We start from the raw sequence: 25,578 nt of genomic DNA, 5'->3' as shown, positions 1-25,578 counted from the left end.
ATTCTTATCAAAAACAAAATTAAAATCAAATCAAAAGATTTAGGGTATCAAAAATCGTTTTGATCTGACTTCTTCAATTAAAATTGATGGGATATATGGTAAGGAAAATTCCAAATAATCATAGTTTGGCATTTGGCCTCTATCAATATGAATTGCTGAGGAGAAAAAATTATTAGAAAAGGATAAAAGAAGAATGCTACTAATAGATAGGCTAGCATTCAAAAATCCATTATTGGTTACTACACAACAAATGTATTTATATAATAATATTTTTGAGATGTTTTCAAATTATTCTATATGTATTGACGTAAAATAAAGAGAAATCGGTACATTCATTAAAGACAAATTGGTTGGACAAGCAATGATAAAATGTAATTTTTAGTTTCCACGTTTTGAACACCAAACCCATCTCCATGTTGATACATGCATTGAGACATCCTCGCTAGGTTTATTCCCATCTTCATTAAAGTTTGAGATAAATGAGTATTTCGAATTTGTTCTTCGTTAATCTTCTTCCATGTTTCACCAATCAAATAATGTATGTATTTGCGAGCTTCTTCTTCTGAACTTTCAGTTTCATGCATGTAACATTGGATTGATTTTGAATTATCGCCTCTCTTTTGTTCATACTGAGTTCATCAAAAGTAAATTAATAATTTCTTAACGAAATTAGATGATTAAAAAAAATAATCATATACATATATATAAACATACCGATGATGTTCCTAAATCATCTGCAAGTCTCGTGATCAAAGATGAATATCGAATTATATCTGGGTATTCTTCTAAGTATTTTGAAACCTCCTCTGTTATTTGACCAGTGACAGTAAAATATGCATGAACTAATAGTAACGGAGCAGAAATAGATATAAATCCATTTTGTAGATATTCTTCCAGAGTTGGTGTATATCCATCATGATACCACTTGGCCTCCAATAAATAAGATTTACATAAATTTGTCCACTGGAAAGTCCAAATAAAATTAATATATTATTAAAATAAAATAAAATAAAATCGAATTAATTACTTAATTTACCTCTCTCTTTAGATAAGGAAGGACATAGAGTCCATAATTCACCAGAAGTTCTTGAACTATTTCATTTATGGAATTATACAAAGCTAAGAAACATATTTTCATATACCGGGGAAGTTGATCCATCGCGTCCATATCCCATCTAAATTTAAATTAATCAAAATTAATTAAAAAAAAAGGGGAGATTATATATATATATATATATATATATATATATTTTTTTTTTCATTGTTGGAAATTAAATAAATAAATTACCTTTCGACAGCATCTGAAAATAGTTGCAACTCATCGAAGGTACCATAGACATCATAAATGTCATCAACTACGGTTACAAGTGCACCAACTCGAGATAATATTCTCCTGAAATATGCATATTGGGGCTCATACAACCCCCCGACAGTCCATAAAAAACCCTCCATTGGCCTGCCTCTGACAAAACCCAGCTTTTCACCAAGTCCTGTCTTCTCCCACCAACTATACATACAGTAATTAAATTAATTATATATTTTTATTAATGGAAAAAATTTTATATATATATATATATATATATATATATATATATATATATATATATATATATATATATATATATATATATATATATATATATCTCACCTGGAAGCATGCTTCAAATCCTGCTGGTGAATAGCTTGAACCATGTTAAAATCCAATTTTGCAAAATGAAGAAGAGTAGGGTTCATGGAAGGGCTACTCTCATAAACATCAATGAACCACCTGCACTCTGCTCTTTGCATTCTCCAACGCAATGGGAGCTCCATCGCATGTCTGGCCAACATCACCTGTACATGCTCCTCTCCACTTATTATCTGTTCTTGCTCATAACTATCCCTGATATTATTGAGATATTTCAGGATATTTTTGGATGCAAAATCTCTTGCCTCTTCCAAAATAGTCTCACCCGGAACTGAAAGGTATGAAGCTTCGTATAAATATACAAGTCCTTTCAGATCATCACAAAGGCTTGCCCTGAAATTTCCTTCCTCGTCCTTGAAGCTACTGAAAACTTCTGCAACCATGCATATAATAACATGTATAATTAATTAATTAATTTGGTCGTTTAATTTGACTAATATCAACCATGCATGGATGATGATGCTCTCACCTTGAGGTGCGTTGTAACCTTGCTGTCTTAGGAGTCTAAATTCAAGAGCAGTGGCGTACAAATCATCTGATTGTTTCATAATTGTACATTTATTGTTATTACTGTATATGCACTTTAGCGCTTTTTGTATTTCATCCTCAAAATGGTGAGCTACTCCGAGTCTTTGCACCGTATCAATTATCTCCAAAGGATTTGCAACTTCCTCGATCATCATCTTCACCTCTTCCTTCATCTTCTCGATTCTCATGCTGTAAGGCTCTCCCTGCATATATATAATTGTTAAAAATATGCATGAAATTTAGCAATTATTGATACAGAAAAGGAAATACATATATACATACTACAAATTCACTTGTCAAGGATTCAACAAAAGAATGGTCCCATTTTGAAGGGGGATAGTTGGCAGATCTTCTTGCAGCTACTGTTTTTCCAGAAATACAAAATCGAACACCACCATTAACGCAGCCTGATAAACTGAGCGGACTGCCAATTATTGCAATCCGTCGCAGATAAAGATTAGTCATCGGAAATGCTGAAGCCATCGGAAAAAGACAGTTTTTTTTGTCTTCTTTTCTTATCAGAGAAAGAAATCAGTAAGCCAAATCACAGTTAGATTACGAAAAGAAAACATCTTGGTGGTCGTCCAATAATAACTAAAAGACAATTCATTAGGCCCGAAGGGCAAAAAAGAAAAAAAAAGCTAAAATAATTTACGCATTAAAATATCAAAGAAGTCATTAAGCTTGGATGAATGACAGATATCATATCTAGTTACGTACATGAAGTAAAGTCTAAAAATGTTAAACGTGTTTCTTAGTTGATATGATTTGCATGATTATATTAACTTGTGCAATTTTTGTAGATGATATAGTCATTTTTAACGTGTTTAATTACTGTTATATCCTGTCAATGTGAAAAGTATACACGAATTTACAGATTCTTTAAACAAAAAATATATATATTATAATGATGTATTAATATATTAACTATGAGGTGTAATCTCCTCGAGCTATAGAGTATAAAAGTTTTCGGCCCTTTTAGTAAGTGCATTTTTTCTAAGAATCGAACTCATTGTATTCTCATCTTTACGGGAATTTACATTGCTTGCCATGTTAATCAACCACTTATTAGTTAATATTTTATCAATAAAGTAAAAATCAAAACATAGTGATTTTATTGATTCTAATTTGGACTCAGTATTTGTATTAAGATTTATATAATAGTGAAAGACCTAACGCAATTCAAAATGAAAGTCAAATCAAAAGATTTAGGGTATCAAAAATCGTTTTGATCTGACTTCTTCAATTAAAATGCTTCCTAATTCAGCAAACATATCCTTCATTCCATTATAATTGATGGGATAGATAAGGAAAATTCCAAATAATCATAGTTTGGCATTTGGCCTCTATCAATATGAATTGCTGAGGAGAAAAAATTATTAGAAAAGGATAAAAGAAGAATGCTACTAATAGATAGGCTAGCATTCAAAAATCCATTATTGGTTACTGCACAACAAATATATTTATATAATAATATTTTTGAGATGTTTTCAAATTATTTTATATGTATTGAGGTAAAAATAAAGAGAAATTGGTACATTCATTAGTAATAAATTAAAGACAAATTGGTTGGACAAGTAACAATGAAATATTATTTTTTGTTTCCACATTTTGAGCACCAAACCCATCTCCATATTGATACACGAATTGAGATATCCTCGCTAGGTTTATCCCCAGCTTAATCAAAGTTTGAGAGAAATGATTATTTCGAATTTGTTCTTCATTAATTTTCTTCCATGTTTCACCAATCAAATAATGTATGTACTTGCGAGCTTCTTTTTCTGAACTTCCAGTTTCATGCATATAACATTGGATTGATTTTGAATTATCGCCTCTCTTTTGTTCATGCTGAGTTCATCAAAAGTGAATTAATAATTTCTTAACGAAATTAGATGATTAGAAAAAATAATCATATACATATATATAAACATACCGATGATGTTCCTAAATCATCTACAAGTCTGGAGATCAAAGCTGAATATCTAATTATATCTGGGTATTCTTCTAAGTATTTTGAAACCTCCTCTGTTATTTGACCAGTGACAGTAAAATATGCATGAACTAATTCATGATACCACTTGGCCTCCAATAAATAAGATTTACATAAATTTGTCCACTGGAAAGTCCAAATAAAATTAATATATTATTAAAATAAAATAAAACAAAATCGAATTAATTAATTACTTTACCTCTCTCTTTAGATAAGGAAGGACAGAGAGTCCATAATTCACTAGAAGTTCTTGAACTATTTCATTTATGGAGTTATACAAAGTTAAGAAACATATTTTCATATACTGGGGAAGTTGATCCATCGCGTCGATATCCCATCTAAATTTAAATTAATCAAAATTAATTAAAAAAGGGCAGATTATATATTTTTTTTTTCATTATTTGAAAATAAATAAATAAATTACCTTTCGACAGCATCTGAAAATAGTTGCAACTCATCGAAGGTACCATAGACATCATAAATGTCATCAACTACGGTTACAAGTGCACCAACTCGAGTTAATATTCTCCTGAAATATGCATATTGGGGCTCATACAACCCCCCAACAGCCCATAAAAAAACCTCCATTGGCCTGCCTCTGACAAAACCCAGCTTTTCACCAAGTCCTGTCTTCTTCCACCAACTATACATACAGTAATTAAATTAATTATATATTTGATTAATTGAAAAAAATTATATATATATGTATATATATCTCACCTGAAAGCATGCTTCAAATCCTGCTGGTGAATAGCTTGAACCATGTTAAAATCCAATTTTGCAAAATGAAGAAGAGTAGGGTTCATGGAAGGGCTACTCTCATAAACATCAATGAACCACCTGCAGTCTGCCCTTTGCATTCTCCAACGCAATGGGAGCTCCATCGCATGTCTGGCCAACATCACCTGTACATGCTCCTCTCCACTTATTATCTGTTCTTGCTCATAACTATCCCTGATATTATTGAGATATTTCAGGATATTTTTGGATGCAAAATCTCTTGCCTCTTCCAAAATAGTCTCACCCGGAACTGAAAGGTATGAAGCTTCGTATAAATATACAAGTCCTTTCAGATCATCACAAAGGCTTGCCCTGAAATTTCCTTCCTCGTCCTTGAAGCTACTGAAAACTTCTGCAACCATGCATATAATAACATGTATAATTAATTAATTAATTAATTTGGTCTTTCAAATTGACTAATATCAACCATGCATGGATGATGATGCTCTCACCTTGAGGTGCGTCGTAACCTTGCTGTCTTAGGAGTCTAAATTCAAGAGCAGTGGCGTACAAATCATCTGATTGTTTCATAATTGTACATTTATTGTTATTACTATATATGCACTTTAGCGCTTTTTGTATTTCATCCTCAAAATGGTGAGCTAGTCCGAGTCTTTGCACCGTATCAATTATCTCCAAAGGATTTGCAACTTCCTCGATCATCATCTTCACCTGTTCCTTCATCTTCTCGATTCTCATGCTGTAAGGCTCTCCCTGCATATATATAATTGTTAAAATATGCATGAAATTTAGCAATTATTGATACAGAAAAGGAAATACATATATACATACTACAAATTCACTTGTCAAGGATTCAACAAAAGAATGGTCCCATTTTGAAGGGGGATAGTTGGCAGATCTCCTTGCAGCTCCTGTTTTTCCAGAAATACAACATCGAACACCGGCATTAACGCAGCCTGATAAACTGAGCGGACTGCCAATTACTGCAATCCGTCGCGGATAAAGATTAGTCATCCGAAATGCTGAAGCCATCGGAAATGCTGAAGCCATCGGAAAAAGACTGTTTTTTTGTCTTCTTTTCTTTTTAGAGAAAGAAATCAGTAAGTCAAATCACAGTTAGATTACGAAAACAAAAAATCTTGGTGGTCGTCCAGAAATAACTAAAATAATTTATTGTAATATTTTTATAAAAAAATCCAATTTATAAGCTTTAAGAAGGTCACTTTCAAAATATAACAGCGGCAAAAATGGGTATTCTGGTTGAATTAGTAAAAATCTTAATTAACCAGTAGGGAGAGATTAATAATTATACGCATTAATCAAAGATTGGATACGAAATTGTCAAGTGGAACGTGTTCATAATCTAATGAACTTTCCAGATATGGAAGCGCATTAAAATATCAAACAAGTCATGAATGATAGATATCATATCTAGTTACGTGTTTAATTACTGTTATATCCTGTCAGTGTGAAAAGATCTTGATTAATTTGCCTCCAATTTGATTTTGTTCAATCTTTTAATTAATTGACATAAATAATTTACAGATTTTTTAAATAAAGAATATATATTAAAATGACGTATTAATTTGGTAACTATGAGGCGCAATTCCCTTGAGCTATAGAGTATAAAAGTTTTCGGTACTCTCAAGGAATGCATTGAACTTATTGTATTCTCGTCTTCACAGAATCTACGTATCAACGACCTATTGGTTAAAACTTTTGTAATATTTTATTAATAAAGTAAATCAAAACATAGTGATTTTATTGATTCTAATTTGGACTCAGTATTTGTATTAAGATTTATATAATAGTGAAAGGCCTAACGCCTAAGCCCAAGCCCAAGCCCCTTATGTATGTAAAGCCCATTTGATATGTTTTGTTTTGTAATTTTTAAACAATTTTCTAGAGTTTTTGTTTTTGTTTTATGACTGGTATTTATATTCTAGTAAGTTCATCTAATTAGGGTTCTATAATTTAGTAACTTCATCTAATATTTTAACAGTATATCCAACTTTGAAAAACAAGCAACAAGTGAGTTGGCAACATAGTATCACAAAGGAGATTTTTCTCTGTGCAAATGCAGTAATGTAATTAATGCCAATGCTAAACCATAGAAACTGACAAGAGATTCAAACAAATTCAAATATATTTTAACTCTACTAATACTATAATTAAATAATTAAATTAACCGCGAATTCTGTTTTTATAAACGATCATTCTGATAATTAATTTTTTCATTAAATTAAATTATAAACTATCAATCATCACTATTATAGCATAAGAAGGTCATCTTTATATATGTTTATTTTAACACTAGAGTAGAGACTTTCAATAGATGATCTATTTTGTGAGTTCAGAATTTAAATTTTATTTTATTTTTGGAATAAGGAAAGTAAAAGAAGTATGAGGCTGTCGCTCCGCTAGGCGGTTTGCACTTTGCACTCGCACCCCACCTATTCTAAAATGGTAAATAAGTAAAGAATTGAGTTTCCCTCTCATTTTTTCAGAGCAAGAATGAAGAGAAAGAAAGCATTCATGGAAAGAAGAAAGGCAATGAACTCAGGAAGAACGCAAATCCATATCCTAATGCCAAGTGTCACTCTGCATTCAATTTCAGGCTATTCTCTGTCAGTCTCTACAACTCATCACTTTCTCACTATCTACACGTACGCGCTCTCTATCTCTCTCTCTCTTTCTCAGTATAAAGTTATCTGTATCTTTGTTGTTCTCTCCCAATTTCTCATTCATCGAATTTTACATCCTTGTTGCCCCATTGTCAGTTTCTTTGTTTTTGTCTTGGTAATTCATGTTTCTCGATTATCTAATACTAAAATTATATTTATTTTTGTTTATTCTAAGAATTTTTTCTATGCTATCATGTTTGATAGTCCTCTTTGGACCTTATTTGTTTGTTTGATTTTCCTTTCTTTTTTGCTTGATCAGTGTGCAAATGAAAGTTGAATGTATGTTTGAATTTTTCTGCTCTAGTTTTCCTAATTAATTATTATTTTTCGTGATTGACCTTTAATATTATTTCATAGTCTGTTGTAAAAATTTTGAATCTTTTTAGGTCTAGAATAAGATAGAGGTATTAGAATCAAGGTTCCTGCTTAATTACTTAAAGAATTTTATTCAAGAGAAAAGTTATTTACTCCCAAAAAAAGGAAAAATGAAATTGCAGAGAACTTCTGTTTGCCTCTTTGGAATATCTAGATGAAAACTAGATGAATTTGGCATTGGCATCTAGGATTTTTTTTTTTTTTTTTTTTTTTGGCAAGTTGTATTGTTATTCCATATAACAATGTAGATATATGTTTTTTCATTTTTTTACTGAAAACCATGTGTAAAAGGCTAAAAGCATATTTCTGAAATTTAGAGGATCATAATGGTTTTGTTATTTTCAAATTCAGAAAAAGGACCATATGATTGTGAATCTTTGAATGCAGTTGATAGTTTATGGATGAATATTATAAGAAGAGTCGAATGTTTATTTCATTGATGCATTTCAAGTTGTGTAATGCTAATGTCTGTTAATAATCTCAGTAGCTTCTTTTTGGAAAAAGAGAGAAGCAATTATGGAATATTTTTAGAGATCTTGAGAAAGTACATCATGAAGCGTGACCTATTTTGATAGGGTTAACAAGTGCATTGTGTTGTGCTGCTCAGGCTTGTTGTTAATAAGTTAGAAAAGCTTGATAGATAGCACTAAACCTTCAGATTTTGCTTCAGGATGAAACTTTCCTAGAAGTGATTCAATCTTTACTTTGCTCCCATTTTGGCTGCTGTTCTGCCATCTTTTTTGTCATAATTATGAAGGATAATACTTTTACCATGGAGGTTCAGATGTATGCATGTTTCTTCACTGGAATCACACTGGAATCACTCTAATTAATCTTTTATTGTTTGGATAAAATGCAGGTTTACCTTGGAGATCTGCAGTTGTTTAAGTTATAGACTCTTCAGATCAATTGTTGAGGATGCTTCCAACAGCCAAGGACAGTAAGACGATAGAGAACAGTGATGGCTACAACCGCAAAAGGAAATGTCATCCGTGTGGACAAAGCAAATCAAAGAGTTTTGAAGGTGCTTCTTTGACTTCAATCAATTCTTATGCAGCAAAAGAGGACCTTTTCAGCTTTCCTCCACGTGAGATAGGAGATGACGGGGTGAGGTTCCATTTCCTTTGGTGTGTTATGACAATTATCTTATTTGAATTTATAGTTAATCTGTGATGCCAAGATAACTTGGACAAATAATTTGATTGCAAGCTTCAAGCTCCTTGTTAGAATGATATATTATTGCTTATATTGGGGTTGAGAGCATTCGTATGAATTGCTGGTGTTTAAAAGTATTCTTAATTGTCATTTCTTCACAAGAAAAAACTTCAAGGCGCTACTATCTACCAATTTAGATGATTAATTCATTTCTGTACTAATTTCAAGACAAAGAAGAGGAAATGCACAATATTACTTAGAGCCATCTTAGAACATCTATGTGAAGAAGAGAGTTATTTGCTCCAACTATCACTTGCTTCTTACATGTTAATTTGCTCAAGGATTTCGCCATTTGTTTTTTTTTATATTTCTCAAGCATAATATTCAGTTTCTGTTTTAATGGTCTACCTTGACCCTTCAGTTTTGTTTTATTTTCTTCTGTTTACAGCACTACTATGAGTGTGTAATCTGTGATAATGGTGGCGATTTGCTTTGCTGTGACACCTGTCCCCGCACTTATCATCTCGAGTGCCTTAATCCACCTCTTAAAGTACGTAAAGTTTATGCTTCTTCTCACATTTTCCATTTCCTTTCATTAATGTTTGGATCATGATATTATCCCTTTGTTTTTCCTGAAGTCTGTTCCTCCTGGAAAATGGGAATGTTATAATTGCTGTCAAGATGCTAAGATATTACTTCGACTAAGGCATCTCAAGAGTTCCAAAGGAGATGCTTCGTCTGACAAAGTAAGGCATGCTGTTTCTTGTATATAATTCCTTTGTTGCTTCTCAAGTATTTTCCCTTGCTTAGATAATGAATCTTGAACCTCGTCTGACAAAGTAAGGCTTGCTGTTTCTTTTATATAATTTCGTTTGTGGTTTTTCAAGGATTTTACGTCACTTGGATAACGAATCTTGAAAGATTAAAACGGACTAATTTTCTTACCCTAAAAAGCCAGCTTTGCATGCCAAAATAACTTACTTGGAACGTAGGGCTTAACCTTTTCCTCAAATATATCAGCATATGTAACCTGCCATTTCTGTCAAAAGAGGAAAATACCGTTATTATGGATAATGTCATGGGAATTACGTCATCAACATAAGTGCGTTTTCCACCTGAACAACCTTGAATGCTCATCCAAATTATTAAATTCTGCCTTTATTAGCAGAGAGGATCTTGAAGATTAAAGTTCATTTATAAATTATTTTCTTTATGTAAGGAAATTCCTTCTCTAAAGGGAAATGTAAGAGAAAGCCTTTGATACTGATTGCTGAAGTTTATATATGATTAAATAAATTCTGTCTTGAGAAGACAGCTAGCAATAGCGAGTTTCTGTAAGGGAAAATTTTACTCATTTATATGGAGAACCTGATGGTTTGTGTTCCATACCAACTTTTTGATAGAATGACCATGTTAATAGGAGAGTAATACTCATTAGTGCCAATGTCAGTAGTACTTTGTGCGTGCACAGACACTTTTATTTTATATCAAAGTAGTTTAAGGTGTAAAACACTTTTTTTTTTTTTTTGGTCTCTAAACTGTCTTATCAAATAGCATAAATATAGCTTATGCACTTCTCCAAGTTGATTGAAACGTCAGTTTCTATATAAGACTTCAAATTGTTTGACTTGAACTGAATTCGCTTTAGCAGAAGGCTTTATTGAAATTTTCCAAGCTTACGGATGACCAGTAGGCTGGTATTTACCAAAATATGTATGCAGCTACCTGTGTATGGAACTCTTTTATTTTATCATTATTTTTACCAAGATGAAAGTCCATGTCTGCAAGGTCTATTTCACTCATGTTTTCGTTTTGTATCAACATCTTCTTCTATAATATGGAACAGATGCAATATAAGTTATGTGTTAACACCCTTCTTGTATAATATGGAACATGAGCAATTTATATCACACAGCATTATTTGCAAGCATTTGTTGCAAATTTGCAAAAAGTAGCTGGACTCTTTTCAACATTCACGAAAAGGCATTTGTTGTCTTACCTTTTTTTTTATTGCCTCTTCCTTTATAATGTCATTTAGTTACTGCACATTGCAATAGAGTTTGTTATTCTTTTTCTCACTCTTTTCTATTAATATCCATTGCTGTAGAACTTTCCTTCTGTCTCATTTCAGTCACTGCACCATTTAGCTGAGGCTGGAGATCTAATGGAAAAAGCATCCAAGAATTACATTCACGATGATGAAGGACAAGTATTACCTCGTTTGCCATTTTCATGCTCGATGTTTAATTGTTGTTATTTTTTTTAGGAGGTTGATTTGGTCTTATATAGTAAAATAATCTACTCTGACATGCTTTGTATTTATTTCTTTCAGAATGTTGTCAACCACAGTGGTGATGAAAAACAGACGAAGGCTTCCAAAACTGTGAATGGAATTAAAGTCTATGGAAGACGCATGAGTAAAAAAGAAGCAGAAGAAGGAGAGGAGAATCACCCGGGAAATTGTTATCCTTCTGAATTACCAAATGAAGATCAGAAAGATAAATCAACTAAAGAAGCTTCCGGATTGTTCAATTGTTCAAGCATTCAATCTGAGTCCACTGAACATGAAGTTAAAGTTTTCGAAATTGATCTTAATGCATCAATGGTATAGGACAGAATTTTATCACACAGAATTTTAGCATGTGCATTTTACCACCTTAACATGACTAGACAAACGGTAGCCTCAACTACAAAGGACGTGATTTTTAGAAGATGGAACTCATATAAAAGGTTTATGACATTATTATAGTACCATTTATCAAGCTCAAATTTTTAGGATGGCCCTTTCAACCCAGTTACAGTACTGGGATGTTTATGCAGAAATTTATATAAGCATATGCACGCATGCTCCTTCAACTTTTTTTTTTTTTTTTTGGCCAATTCAAATATCTAATATAAGATCACATATGGGCATATGCACCCACACAAGTGTTATTATCTTGACTAGAAGCATCGTTTCTTTAGTTGTTTATGAACAAAACATCTCTCTATTGTTTAGCCTCACAGTCCACAAGAATGTAACCAAAATGCTATAGAAGAGGAAGGGAAAGCAACAGAACATCAAGCAATTAATAGTAATATATGCATGCAAAGGTCCGGAATAAATCAGTGCAACAAGTTATCGATTTTAAGGTAATATACTTTTTTAGTTGTTACTTGACTGTTGTAGATAGTATTAAACAACAACTAGAAAAATAGTAGTGAAGAGATTCATGTTAGAAAGTTGGATTGATGCTTAAACTGATGGAAGATTTCGTGGGAAAAAAAAAATCAGGGATGTTATGCAGGATTCAATGAAGGACAGTTGCTTAATAGCAAGTGTAAGTTCATTTTGTGTGTTGTCTCTTCTAATTTCAGCTTTATTAAAATATGTTTCAGTCACACTTGGTTATTGATGTCAAAACAGAACAATGGAGAGAAGAAATCGCGGCATGTTCTACAACCAAAATATACAGAATCTGGAAAAGCTAAGAAAGAGAGACTGTAAGTCTGTGTTTTAATGAGGATCCAGTTTTCATTCTATTGGTGTTTATATTATAATAAATACTTTCTTAAACAGTGTCATGCTTCGTGCAAGACAAAAACAAAAAATTGCACTCAGGAGCAGTAGCAAGGGACCGATTCTTGGTTCAAGAATAAGCACACCACTTTTTTGGCAGCATACAAAAGACCTTGATAAAGTACATACTTCATCCAATGACTCAAAGGAACACATAAGACAGAAGGCAAGTCTAATGAAAGAGGAACAGACTTCAATAGACCAAGTGCCATCGAAAACTCTAGATAAGGTTAATTGTTTGCAGAGGCTTTCTGGCTTAATGGACCCTAGAAGATTGCATTACGGGCAAAGTAAATTTGGAAGACAGTTACTTGGTTTTCCATCCCATCGGGCATCAGGTGCAGAATGTTCCACTGGGATTAATTTGAACAGTCAGGAGATTGGTGACGGTGATTTGTCATTGCAAAAGCTGGTATCTTTCTTTTTGTCTAATATGAACTGCCTGGAACAAGTTATCTTTATTCTTTTATGTTGACTTTCGTTTTGCAATTACTGAGCAATATACTAAATATCTATGTTGTTTATTTGCAGAACATGTCCGTAGTACCTCAAGGAGGCCATGTCAATTTGATGATGAAGATGTCCAATGCATCGAGAAAAGATCAAGGAATGGTTGATGTATGGTTAGAGGAGGAGCTTGATTTTCTTTGGATTGGTGTCCGCAGACATGGGCAAGGAAATTGGGAGGCCATGCTCAGAGACCCCTCACTTTCTTTCTCCAAGCATAAAACCATAGAAGATCTATCGCGACGGTGGGAGAAAGAAAGGCTTAAAATCTTGTATCCTGGGAACTTACCAATTCATGGATCAGGTAACTTACCTTCCGACATGTTCAACAACTCAGTTGACTATAGGAAGAAGCGTCTTAAAGCAGCTGATAGTACTTTACCATTTGTTGAGGATCAGCTGCCTTCATGTGGGGAAAAGAAAGTTCAGCAAAACCTTCTTCTTGGTGGATTAATTAACATTTCCATGTTGAGAAGAGACACAGAAGAGAGTGAGAAATCGAACCAGACTCAACAGCTTAAAGCAAAAGAATTTTCTTCAGAAGACACCATTTCTGATTAGAATTGCATATCATTATTTATCTAATATTGTCCAATACTTTTAGGATTTTGAATTGCATTTTATGTCAAACTCAATGACAGTAAATTATCCATTTTAAATTAAATTAGCAGCATCAGGGAAGCACCTGATAAACCATATAATAGTTTATGTTTGCATGTGTTGTTTTACCTTCCATACCAAATTAAAGATTTGCATTGGTCTTATACTATAATGCTTCCTTCTAATGGGACATCTTTTGAATTTCATTTATAAAATATTGATTGTCTCAAGCAAGGGTTGAAGGTGCATCTTAAAAAAAAATATATACCACATAAGTATATGTTCCTGAATGTTGTTGATTTACATAAATTTTTAAAATAAAAGTTAACAAAATACAAGCAAAAGAAATACTGATTGACATTGAATTCCCTGCTTTGTCCAAAAAATTGTTTATTCTTCTAAGATGAAAAGCTCATAATCCTCAACTACAATTATTTATTTAAAGGTATATGACAACTATCGTTGACATGAGAAGCCAGAACACTGAGGGTACTGCCTATAATCAATCACCCACCACCACTTGATGGACGGATGGTGTTGAGGTGGTGTTATTTTACACCTTACAAAATGGTGCAGCTTCCTGGATCCCTGCATAAAAAGATGAATTTATCAGTTAAATAGGCCATAGCTCTCAAATAGTTAGGAAAGAAATACCAATAGGTTGGTGAATACTTCTTTATATCTTCGTAATTGCTCAAAGCTTCCTCAAATTTAAGCCAAAAGGGACCAGTCTCCTGAAGATTCACATTCTTTGGCCCAGCAAGATAAGCCTGAACAACAAATTGTGGAGTTCTTTCCCTGTCTTAGAAGCACTTAATCAGCTAAAATTCTTCCATTAGACTTAGATTAGAACAACAAGGATATTTTTACATGCAACATACCTTCCTTCATATTCGGATAGGTATGCCAAATAAGCCGCACCAAAGTACATGGACACAAATGGCTTTGTTAGATCATCAACAGAATCAACTCTGTAAGCCCTATAACCCAATTCCCTAAGCACAAATTAGAAAGTTCACGCACATTTCAGCAGTACTATATTGTTGGGCTATATTTCTAGTCTAAAACCACATAAAAAATCAAAAATGAAAATTATCTAAAGGGAGTTCAATATTTATAGTCTCATGCTTAAAAGATTTTTCAATTAAAAAACTCATGGAAATGCATGAAGATGGAATAAGCTTATACCACTCTCATTAATACCAAAAATAAGATTTATCCAAAAAGCAAATAAAAATGTCTAACAGATTATTTAATTGGTGTAACTGTAGGAGTAGATTCAGTTGCAGTATTTGCATACATGTAAAGCCAGAAAGCTGTGGAGTAGTCAATTCCCATTAGTCCAATTTGAGGTCCAACACCATTCACAAATCGAAAACTAACCATCTCAGCAAGAGCACAGAGGACTGACTGTGCCAAAAAAAAAAAAACAGTATTAATGTCTTTAAGAATTAAACATAAAAGAGAAGGAGAAATTGAGAAAATGAAGCACAAATTAGCAATGTGATGGGTGTCATCAAGAGATATATATTTTACTGGTGAATATATATTTGCTTGAAAAACAAAGAATTCATACTAGCTAAGTCGTATACATACTGGTTTAACTCCTCTTGTGCTAAAGTGCTTTGAAAGAATTGTTTGAGCAACTGCCTGTATGAGGTCTATCTGATCAGTTAAGAAAAGATGATAAAATCTATAGTAACAACAATAATTTGGAGGAATGCTCGTGTCTGTTATTTCATACCTTCACTTCTACCCGGGAAAGATACAGCCTCTTGTCCTTATCAAGTGAAAAGCGCACCTTTCCACGTTTTTCTCCAGATTTTATCCACTCTCTAGCAACATCAGAATTATTCCACATTTCTTGCATGTCCTCTGGAGAAGCTCTAGAGTCCCAATATACATAATCACCACCTGCTTCCTCAAAGAGTCGAAAAGTAACAAAAGGAGCTCATCCAAAATGTCAGTCTAAGAGCAAATATAATTCCTAAAACTCAAAATGAGACTATTAAAACATTTCATTTTTTTATGTTACAGATAAATAATCCAAAGAGACTGCAAAATGATTAAATGTGTATCAAATTACATAATGATGTGGTTATTAATTATGCAAAGTTCATATCATTAGAAATAGAGAACAAAACTTGAAACATCAACATTTTCAGTAAGAAAAGAACAACCTGTCTTTTGTGAAGAAGATGCTGCTATATTATGTGAAGCAGAAATAGGTACAGCCGATGCAACAGAAACACAAGAATTATCTACTGAAGGACCATCATCAACAAATCTTCTGTACAAACAGTGATATAAAGACAATCAATTTCAAATATCATGTGTCTATTCTCTTAAAACATTATACATAAGATCTTAAAAAAAAAAAAAAAAGAAAAAGAAACATTGTGCACTAGATTTTGCAAGGAACATGTCTAGCATTTAAAAAAAGGAATTATCATTAATAAGTGTAAAAAACACCTGGATGGAAGACTTTCTTTAACTGAAAGGTATCGTTTCCAATGCTGCAAAGTTGACTTATGATTTGCCTTCTCTATACCACCTTTATATGCCCTAACTACAAACTCTTCACTTCTTTCTCTGAAAAAAAGCTCTAAATGTTGATATTCCAAGGCCTACGTTAATAAAACTCAGAAATAGCTTTGTCAGTTAGTTGAGAACAAAATATGACTTTTACTAACAAAGCAACAAAAGAACTGCAAGCGAAAAGGTACAAGTGGTTTTTGTAGTTGATAACTTACTGTCGCTCAAAATTTGATAACCATTGAAGGTAAGCAGCCCCAAAATATACACTTACAAAAGGCCTATAAAGAATATCTGGATTTCCTTCTCCTTTATATACCCGGTAGCCCAAATCTCTGTGAAAAAGTTGGAGTTACAACTTCATACAACCACAATAACTTAACAATAAAAATCTATATGAAGGTTTCATGTGTGTGCTGCAAAGGGGATGAGAACATGTATTTCATACCTGATAAGCCACTCCATCGTTGCTGGTAAAAGTTGCATGATTCCAACGGTGGTCTGCTTAGTTTTTTTGTCGTATCTTGTAGCAAGCAGCTGCCTGTCACTTGCTAGTTCAGCAATAGCACAGAGCATAGCCTGTACAAACAAGGGAAGCATGCAAATGGAATAATTCATTGCGATTAATAAGCTGAAATCATTAAGTCTTAAAATCACTCCAGGAACATAATTGTTCAAGCAAAAGTCATAAAGTGGTAGATGAAATTCAGATTTATGCATGAATATTTCATATTTTCATGTTACTGCACATGCAAAGCCATGCTGGCGCTGTGCCACAAGATGAGGAATATGAGGGATTTTCCTTTCATTATGGGAAAAGACCACGAGTTGCAGAACCTTTCAAAAGGATATTCAAGATGCATTGTCGAAATTCAACACAAGTAGTCTCACATGAAGGACAAAATCATGTTACCACTTACTGTATGCATGCTTGATTTCTAACAAAAATGAACATACCGGAAGGATCTGCGAGTCAAAATGTCTGCGGACAATAATTTCAGCTACAGCCTGGAGGATTACAATATGCAAGGCAAAATTAGAAAATGAGATGAAAATCAATGGCTTGTATTTAATAACATGCAGGAGAAAATGTTAAATTTGAACTCATTACTTCAACTTATTGAGAAACTGAATGATGAGAGGCAGTTTGGATTACCTTCATCTCGGTCTGTGTCAAATAAGGCTGTCCATCTGGATCCCGTGAAAGGTGAACTTTCTGTCCTTTAGTCTCTCCAGCATCTAACCATTCAGTAAGCACTTCAGGTTCCCGCCACATTGCTTCCATGTCCTGGGGTTCAACACACTCATCCCAATATTTGAAGCTGATTCCCATCCTCTAGACTGCTTCTAGGTATACCTAACCAGAAAGAGGATTAATTTCAAGGTGTAATTAGTTCATCAAGAAATGGTATAAGATCTCATTCATTCCAGATTCCAATTATGTAACTGAAGAAATGGAATAGCCAAGCTGAGGAAGCCACTTGACAGAAATATCAAAGGTGCAATTTGCCTGGGAATGATATGTGCAGCGCACTATGCAACAAGATGAAGGTTGACAACAAAAAATTGGTAAAGAAAAAACCAGAAACTCAATATGTCAAGGTCCAGGGGCAAACGAGAAGAACTAAGGTCCATTTAATAGTTAGAATGATTTCACTTCTCTTGCTGTTATGAAATTTAATGCCTCTGTTTCAAGAAAGGAAAATGTTCTAACCATATTCATTCCAATGCATCCTCACTGTATAACCATCATCAGGAATAATCAACACCAAATTATAGTCACACAATCAGTCCTCCATTTTCCGATTCATATGTTATTAAATCCAAAGGAAATTATATGTGATCTACTAATAAAAGGCGAGGTAAATTTACAAATTGAAATTAATCATTTCAAAATTCCGCAGGATTAGTATTGCAATTATCATATTTGTTGTTTCCACAGCATTGGTTTAACCCACCACTCGCCAATTTTTGAGATTGAACAAACACACCAACACTATAAAATAAAAATAGGAAAAAGAAGAGGACAAATATAGACAGAAAGATACCAGCTTGATGGGAGATTTGCTTTGCTTTGCTTTGTCCGCTATGGAGCAATGGAATGAAAGGAAAGGAAATCTGGTTTTCTTCCGGGAGTAAGAAAATGAAGGTAGGTGAAAAGGGAAAAGATATGTCTAAGGAGACCCAAGGTAGACCATTGTCGACGGGCGTTTGAGTTATTTCCTCCCTCTCTTTCTCTTTGTTCATTTGTATGGGTTTTTCTCTTTTCTGGTGGCGAGCCAATTGTGTTGGTTGCAGAGGTTTGTCTGAGAGAACGACAATTGGCAAATGCCTTGGTGTTTGCTTTTTTCTCTCGAAGTCTCCACGTCAGAAAATTATCCTTTGCGCTCACTCCTCCAGTACACGTCTCACGTGCCTGCTGTCTTGTTAAGAGAACGACCTATCGTCCAAACACGACCTTCTGCCAGCTCCAATTAGACGGCTTGTCGGCGATGCATTAACTAAATCACAGCTTGTCGTTGCAGAGGATATACCTTTAATATGCGAAAATGAATAATAAAGCGTCAAAGGTTAGATCTAAAATGTTAGGACCACCCGTGTAGAAATGGATTAGTTCCCAACTACGCACACAGGGTACGCTAACTACCTTCTCCATTTCCAAATACCGCGTGATGCGTCGGCTTTACGCTGCTATGCTCTTTGCCCAATTCTAGAACGGGCCGTCCCCACTTCAAAGCACCGACCAAACCCTCCGGTTCGGGTTTGTGCATTTTATTTTTTAAAAACATCAAGCTTCCTCCAAAGTTCCATTGAGCTTATTCCCAACGTAACGAGTATAAAAGTGAGGAATACATTTTTCTTTGTGTTGAGATAAAATTAAAAGCGAGGAATATCAAGAAAATAAAGATCGTTGTATTTGGAAGTGCAACCATTATCGCAATTATTTGATTATTCAATTTTATTCATTATGCTTAATGTCTACTTCAAACATACAATGAACAAACGTATAAATAAATATTGTGAGTAAAATTTAGAGTGATATTATATTTTTTTTTTTTGCGCATAGAATAAAATATAAAAGTGAATTTATATATATATATACCACTTGTTAGCCAATGATTATTATTTTTTCTTATAAAGTTTATATAATTTATTTTTATGTTAATTAAATTAATTCTTAATCAAAAGAAAACAAGTTAAAATTAAAACCAACAAATGTTCATACAATCAAACGAATCTCAAATTAAAATATCCTTATATTGCTAACCGAACAAACATCAGAATAGATACTGTAGGCAAAAGTCGAAGTTGGAAGGGGAACCTGACTAGCCGACCAGGTGGGGCCCAATTTAAACTCTTTAAAATTGAAAAGGATCCAAAAAAAGGGCCCAAAATGGCCCATACCGGTCTTACGTGGCTTTCGAGGACGACCTGGCGAGTATTTGTCAGCTTAGCATTACACGACAAACTCACCTACGTGATTAACACAGTCGCCCCTTTTGAAACTTCTACTAAGACTAACATACCACCGCACTCACACACGTACCGTCAGAGTAATTCACTTGATTAAAACACGAATCATATGATATGGTTTTAAGATTGATCTACGGCTGTTTTATAAGAGCTCAAAGGACTAATATAGGATCGCTTTCATACTTCTTAAAACTCGGTTGTCGTTTACTACTATTTAGTTTTTTTTAACACGTAGAGCCTTCTCGCCATCATAAAAAACTCCGCTGCCTTTTATTAGAAAGCAGCTTCTCCTTCTCTTTGCTTTTAAAAACAGAAATATTATTTCATTTCATTTCACCCTCTGCCTACTCTCAACAGCCGCCCGCAACCTAAAACAGTTTCTCTTTACTTTTTCTTAGGGTTCTACGGGAAGAGCTCGGTGTGTCACGGATTATAATGGCTTTCTCCAGTCTCCTCAGATCTACTACCGCAGCTCCTCTAATCGACGACTCTCTTGCCGAGCTTTCTTCCTCATCGTCCGATCGATTTAAGGTTTCGCTTTCCGTGACTCGGAACTTTGTATTTAAGCATATTTATTTCTTCTCTGATTTCTAGAGCTAGCTTTCATCTCTGTTTTGTATTGTTTTTGTTTTTTCTTTAATTTATTATGAGACTTTCGCTATCTTCGGTTAGTGAAGGAAATGGAACAAGGCATTAGCGGAAACTCAAAGTGGAAGTACTAGTTTTCTTATTTTTGCTTTTATTTCTTATCGATGGAAAAGGAAATGAAAGTTCAGCTTACCTATGCTGATTAATAAAAAAAATAGTAAAATGCGAAACAATATTTTTTCATTCAAAATATTTATATTTTCAATTCCCAATATATATATATATATATATATATATATATATATATATTAGAAAATATGAATTTTGCAGTTTTTAGTTTTCATCTTAAAAATGGCTGTATATTTTTTACGCTGTCTTTGTTTAAACTTGCGTTCCTTGTTTTGAAATTTCTCAACCATGGTAGATGTGTTAGTTTTCTATAATATGTAGAGATGAATATCTAACAATTTATTCATAACTGATTTTTGTAATCCGTTTATTACGATTTAAAAATGTGTATAGTTTATTCTTTATCATTCCCACTCAAATTATTCAGGTTTCAAGCGTTAATGTTAACCGAGATCTAAAATCTTCCAAGAGCATCTTTGGCACTTCTCTTACAACTGGATCTTCTTCGTTACAGTTGAGTTACCCAATACTTCAGTGTTTCAGTGACATAGGTGCACATTATTATGTTTGTCTATGCATACGCATGTGGTTCACGTCACCTTTTCTTTTTTTTTTTTTTTTTTGTAAGCTAAATCATTTTGAACCTTTTAGGGCATGCTGTACAAGGAGTTTCCAACCCATCAAGGCCACAGCAACCGAAATGCCTCCCACCATCCTGAGTAAGAATTGTTATTTGGAGGCAGTGTTGACTTTTATCAAACTTGGTTGGGACTGTGAAGGTGTATTCTCTGATATTCTGATTCTGTTTGTTTTTTCACTTTGTTTAGAATCAAGAAATGATGGGAAGACAAAGATTGGAATCAATGGTATGCTTCACACAATTAATTGAATTTTTGCTCCATTCTGCCTATTCAGGGTGGTTTGCATAATTTGCAGAAATCTCAAAGTTTATAGAAGTTGTCTACCAACTACTGGTGAATTTAGAATGTATATTTAACCTATCTGTGGTATGATTGGATGGAAATGTTGTCAGTTTTGTGTTTGTAAGGTAATATAACTTATATTATTGTAAAATGATATGGGGATGAGCCTGATGACTTCCAGTTATGTCTAATGATTGACATTACTGTATTTTACATCGACTGGAAAACACTTCTTTTGATGTCATTCTTTTGTTTGATAGTGTTTCGTGATGCTCTCTAATGCTCTCTAACTAGTTCTGGAGTCACGTAAGAGATTGGCCTTCAAATGCTAATGAAAAATAAGGGATATCTGAGGAGGGTCTATTGAAAAATATTTATCATAAATAAATAAATAAAAGAATGATTAATACTGGTTGCTGTTCTCTATTTCATTTATCAATCTTTTCCTTCAGTGTATTGAGAATAGGATGGTGGCTGCATATAAAAATTATGTTTACAGTTATCAGCACAATGGGTGGCAAATTAATGCTTTAGTCATCTACAGGAAGTGAATAATATTATTTTAGCCTAATATTTTCTCACTTTTTGTTGTTGTGGCTTCTTAAATGATTTTTTCTTTTCATTGACTTCAAATAGTGACACATTTATATGCTGTACTGGTCCAGGTTTTGGTCGTATTGGAAGACTGGTTATGAGAATTGCGACTTTCAGGGATGATATTGATGTGGTGGCAGTCAATGATCCTTTCATTGATACCAAGTACATGGTAAGATTAAAAGTCTTACATAGAATCATATATTATTGTATATGTTTTTGTGTATATCTTTTTATCCTTGTGTAGAATGTAGTTTTTATTTTTCATTGAAGTATGGTGTTTAACCAGTGCCATATTTGGGCACTTGAGATTTGAGGAATGAGAATAGTCCTTTGAAATGGCTTAAGGTGGTGTTTTCTTTGGTTGGTTTCTGCTGAGTTCACTAATGTGGTGTCAAATGTCATTTTTGAGGTTACCCTATAACTTATTTTTCCTTTTTTTCTCTACTCTATGGAACGGGTAGATGTGCATAACTTTCCATCCATGTTTTGGTGATTTGATAATTGTTATTGGATACTTTTAAATGACTTAAAAAGGATGTTGGTGTATTAAAATATTGATTATTCATTACCTTCTTGTGACAGCATATGATATCTTCTCCTTTATCTTTTCTAAATTTTTTTTTCTGTGGGTCATGGGATCATGGGTTCTTTCTTTTTTGTTGGTCACGAACTTAAATTTGGGAAGGGATGGCTGTGACTCAGTCTTTCGATGCATCTTATCCAGGCTTACATGTTCAAATATGATTCTACTCATGGAGGTTACAAGGGATCCATCAAGGTTTTGGATGAGTCCACCTTGGAAATCAATGGGAAACAAATCAAAGTTTCAAGCAAAAGGTACCATCCCAATTTTATGTATATATCTGAGTATGTTTGTTAGTATCTCAATCAGTTCATAATAGAAACCCTATTCAGGGTTTTGATTGCAATATGAGCCTGTTAAGCTAACAATCAAAATGATATGCCCAGGGACCCAGCAGAGATACCTTGGGGTGATTATGGGGCTGAGTACGTGGTTGAATCTTCTGGGGTTTTCACCACAATTGATAAGGCTTCAGCTCACAAGAAGGTATAAACAATCCATCTGATGTTACCCTGCATCTATAAAGTCACTATCTTTTATATAGTCACACCTCAAGAGGAGCTTTTTTTTTTTTTTCCCCCTGACTTTGCTTTGCAGGGTGGTGCCAAGAAAGTGGTCATATCAGCTCCCTCTGCTGATGCACCAATGTTTGTGGTTGGGGTAAATGAGAAGACATACAAGCCAAACATGGATGTTGTTTCTAATGCAAGCTGTACCACCAATTGTCTTGCTCCTCTTGCTAAGGTCTGATCACCAACCCGAGATTTGAAGACTTATTGTGTATTGGTCAATGTTGTTAGATTTGTGATTATTTTTCTCACTCATTTGGTATGGGCTACTCTGGATAGAAGATATACCTAATTTTTTTTATATAATAAATGTAGCAGATCTAATCGATTAGCTCCTCATCCTCTGCTTGCAGCTTGCTTGTCTTTGCATTATGAAATTGATGTGTTAGCAGCTCATCTCTTAATGCATCTTACATTATATAATCTTATTTTTTAGGTGGTTCATGAGGAATTTGGCATCGTTGAAGGTCTAATGACAACTGTACATGCAACTACAGGTTTCTAACCTCTCCTTGCCTCATCTCACACACCTTGCATGTATAGATGGTAGACACATTTACCACACAAGTTCATGGGCTTGATGAACACATCTTGATCAATGAGTATGTAACATGGTTATGGTATTTGTTGTTCAGCAACACAAAAGACTGTAGATGGTCCATCAATGAAGGATTGGCGTGGTGGTCGTGGAGCAGGACAAAATATCATCCCTAGTTCCACTGGTGCTGCAAAGGTACAACTGTACAGATTGAATTTCTGAGTGCTTGTGAGACATGGATTTGTTGTTTGGTACAGAATTTTATAATTATATGGTTTGGTATTGCAGGCTGTTGGAAAAGTTCTTCCAGAACTCAATGGAAAACTTACTGGAATGGCCTTCCGTGTCCCAACTCCTAATGTTTCTGTCGTGGACTTAACTTGTCGACTTGATAAGAGAGCATCTTATGAAGATGTCAAAGCAGCAATTAAGTATATCGTCTATTCTTGGTCTTGGATATTATCTGTTTTCCCTTTTTTTTTTCTCTGGGTTAGGGGAGAAAAGAAGAGAAAGAGAGAAAAAAGGGGGAGGGGGGCCTGCTGGGATTGGTTTTGGATTGCACTTGGCTTGTTTGGTTTTTTTAAAAGTATTTTCAGCACTGACTCAAAGTTACATTCTGTTCTTGATACAGGTATGCTTCGGAGGGGCACATGAAAGGAATTCTTGGTTATACTGATGATGATGTTGTCTCTAATGATTTTGTTGGTGACTCAAGGTTTCTCTTCCCTTCTCTCTTTCTCTCTCTCTTTTTTTTTTTTTTTGCGTGTGGTATGCTTCTACATTTTTGAGCAATAATGGATCATCAGCAATATGATGCCTTAAGGCCGTCTTCCTTTTTCAGAAGTTGAAACTGCTTGGTTTGTAAACTGATTTTGTTGTTTTTTTTTTTTTCTTTACCCTTTTTAATGTGGTGAATGTGATATGTTAAATTGTTTCTGCCTTCTTTTAGGGTAATTTGGGAACCATGCTAGTTGGTTCCTTTCTGTACAGCTATTTTGCCTAGAATGGTCCTTTACGCTTTCGGTGTTTTGAGACCTGTGCTTTGCTCAAATCAGATTGAAAATAATGACTAGTGAACATGAATGGATTCTTTGAGTTATCAATTTAATAATGTTGATCATTCTAATTGACTTGTATCACACCAGGTCAAGCATATTTGATGCCAAAGCTGGTATAGGGTTGAGCGACTCTTTCATGAAGATGGTGGCTTGGTATGATAATGAGTGGGGATACAGGTATAGTGTATGTGTTTTATTGCGATAATGATGTATGATGACATGTATTGTTTATCATTCGGTGATTTCTGATCTGCACGGTTATCTTTCCCACAGCAACCGAGTGCTGGACCTGATAGAGCACATGGCATTGGTGGCAGCACACAATTGAGGAATTCTATTTGATTAGGATTACTGCTGCTATGATGCAGCAATTTTAGCGAATGCTATGAGTTTCATCGAAAGTGTAGTTACAGGTTTCATAGTGATTAAGTTTTTGCCCGAATGGCTTCCTTTTTCCTTATTTTTTCCCCTGATCAAGTGAGTTGGACATCCCAAGATGCAACTTTGAAATAATATGATATCATATATGTATTGAGTTCTGTCTATTAATACACCTCTGTATGTTGTACTTGGTGTTGAGGATGGGCATCACTGGGTTGATTGTACGACGTTTTGGAAATGAATTACAGACGTGAATTCAACCATACGTTGCATTACATACATTTTGAATTCGTCCAGAGTGTTACAACTTACTGTCACTTGCTGTAACTTGTAACCGCTTGTAATTCACAGTTCCTTCTCATGTGATTTCATGGGCT

General features: G+C 34.0%; 5 protein-coding genes across 15 annotated transcripts; 2 read left to right on the top strand and 3 right to left on the bottom strand.

The window, feature by feature from the left end:
• Nucleotides 1-213: 213 nt before the first annotated feature.
• Nucleotides 214-2,842, bottom strand: LOC149492876 (terpene synthase 10-like). Its single transcript, XM_089726726.1, has 7 exons — nt 2,498-2,842; nt 2,157-2,418; nt 1,649-2,060; nt 1,289-1,507; nt 1,037-1,175; nt 715-963; nt 214-629 (listed from the first exon to the last, which is right to left on the bottom strand). Exons 1-7 carry the CDS (start codon nt 2,696-2,698, stop codon nt 336-338), a joined length of 1,776 nt encoding a protein of 591 aa, XP_089582852.1. The 5' UTR covers nt 2,699-2,842; the 3' UTR covers nt 214-335.
• Nucleotides 2,843-3,736: 894 nt separating this feature from the next.
• On the bottom strand, nt 3,737-6,125 carry LOC105646249 ((-)-alpha-terpineol synthase). 2 transcript variants are annotated; one of them, XM_089726725.1, is made up of 6 exons: nt 5,438-5,705; nt 4,926-5,337; nt 4,630-4,848; nt 4,405-4,543; nt 4,149-4,331; nt 3,737-4,063 (listed from the first exon to the last, which is right to left on the bottom strand). In XM_089726725.1, exons 1-6 carry the CDS (start codon nt 5,703-5,705, stop codon nt 3,770-3,772), a joined length of 1,515 nt encoding a protein of 504 aa, XP_089582851.1. In that variant the 3' UTR covers nt 3,737-3,769. The 2 variants fall into 2 exon arrangements, with proteins under 2 accessions (XP_089582851.1, XP_089582850.1); XM_089726724.1 differs by lacking the exon at nt 3,737-4,063 and adding an exon at nt 5,778-6,125 and having other exon boundaries at nt 4,252-4,543; nt 5,438-5,699.
• Nucleotides 6,126-7,292: 1,167 nt separating this feature from the next.
• On the top strand, nt 7,293-13,934 carry LOC105646248 (uncharacterized). Of its 4 annotated transcripts, XM_089715398.1 has the most exons (12): nt 7,293-7,612; nt 8,865-9,112; nt 9,609-9,710; nt 9,799-9,906; nt 11,268-11,369; nt 11,493-11,765; nt 12,159-12,292; nt 12,435-12,480; nt 12,567-12,643; nt 12,720-13,131; nt 13,251-13,530; nt 13,626-13,934. In XM_089715398.1, exons 2-12 carry the CDS (start codon nt 8,924-8,926, stop codon nt 13,682-13,684), a joined length of 1,782 nt encoding a protein of 593 aa, XP_089571524.1. In that variant the 5' UTR covers nt 7,293-7,612; nt 8,865-8,923; the 3' UTR covers nt 13,685-13,934. The 4 variants fall into 4 exon arrangements, with proteins under 4 accessions (XP_089571524.1, XP_020539762.1, XP_012087454.1 ...); XM_020684103.3 differs by having other exon boundaries at nt 7,295-7,612; nt 11,292-11,369; nt 13,251-13,934; XM_012232064.4 differs by having other exon boundaries at nt 7,295-7,612; nt 13,251-13,934.
• Nucleotides 13,935-14,070: 136 nt separating this feature from the next.
• Nucleotides 14,071-18,944, bottom strand: LOC105646157 (transglycosylase). Of its 7 annotated transcripts, none has more exons than XR_016318468.1 (13): nt 18,410-18,943; nt 17,518-17,718; nt 17,319-17,369; nt 16,810-16,940; nt 16,580-16,696; nt 16,299-16,418; nt 16,007-16,116; nt 15,571-15,740; nt 15,423-15,476; nt 15,127-15,236; nt 14,708-14,806; nt 14,499-14,596; nt 14,071-14,414 (listed from the first exon to the last, which is right to left on the bottom strand). XR_016318468.1 is itself a non-coding variant. In XM_020684097.3 (13 exons), the coding sequence occupies exons 2-12, from the start codon at nt 17,692-17,694 to the stop codon at nt 14,538-14,540; spliced, it is 1,230 nt and encodes a 409-aa protein (XP_020539756.1). In that variant the 5' UTR covers nt 17,695-17,718; nt 18,410-18,944; the 3' UTR covers nt 14,071-14,414; nt 14,499-14,537. The 7 variants fall into 7 exon arrangements, 5 of the variants coding, with proteins under 5 accessions (XP_020539756.1, XP_020539755.1, XP_012087347.1 ...); XR_002285762.3 differs by having other exon boundaries at nt 14,708-14,821; nt 18,410-18,940; XM_020684097.3 differs by having other exon boundaries at nt 14,499-14,628; nt 18,410-18,944.
• A 1,151-nt stretch (nt 18,945-20,095) lies between these two features.
• LOC105646156 (glyceraldehyde-3-phosphate dehydrogenase GAPCP2, chloroplastic) lies at nt 20,096-25,464 on the top strand. Its single transcript, XM_012231954.4, has 14 exons — nt 20,096-20,366; nt 20,980-21,065; nt 21,204-21,271; nt 21,380-21,418; nt 22,141-22,241; nt 22,797-22,909; nt 23,042-23,141; nt 23,253-23,399; nt 23,661-23,721; nt 23,860-23,957; nt 24,051-24,193; nt 24,394-24,477; nt 24,908-24,997; nt 25,094-25,464. The coding sequence occupies exons 1-14, from the start codon at nt 20,271-20,273 to the stop codon at nt 25,146-25,148; spliced, it is 1,281 nt and encodes a 426-aa protein (XP_012087344.1). The 5' UTR covers nt 20,096-20,270; the 3' UTR covers nt 25,149-25,464.
• Nucleotides 25,465-25,578: the final 114 nt, after the last annotated feature.

This window comes from Jatropha curcas, chromosome 10 (genome assembly GCF_041381405.1).
Source record: "Jatropha curcas cultivar XTBG-Jc1 chromosome 10, XTBG_Jcur_1.0, whole genome shotgun sequence".
Lineage (NCBI taxonomy): Eukaryota > Viridiplantae > Streptophyta > Magnoliopsida > Malpighiales > Euphorbiaceae > Jatropha > Jatropha curcas.
Note: the sequence above shows the minus strand (reverse complement) of the source record. Positions and strands in the feature narration are given on the sequence as shown.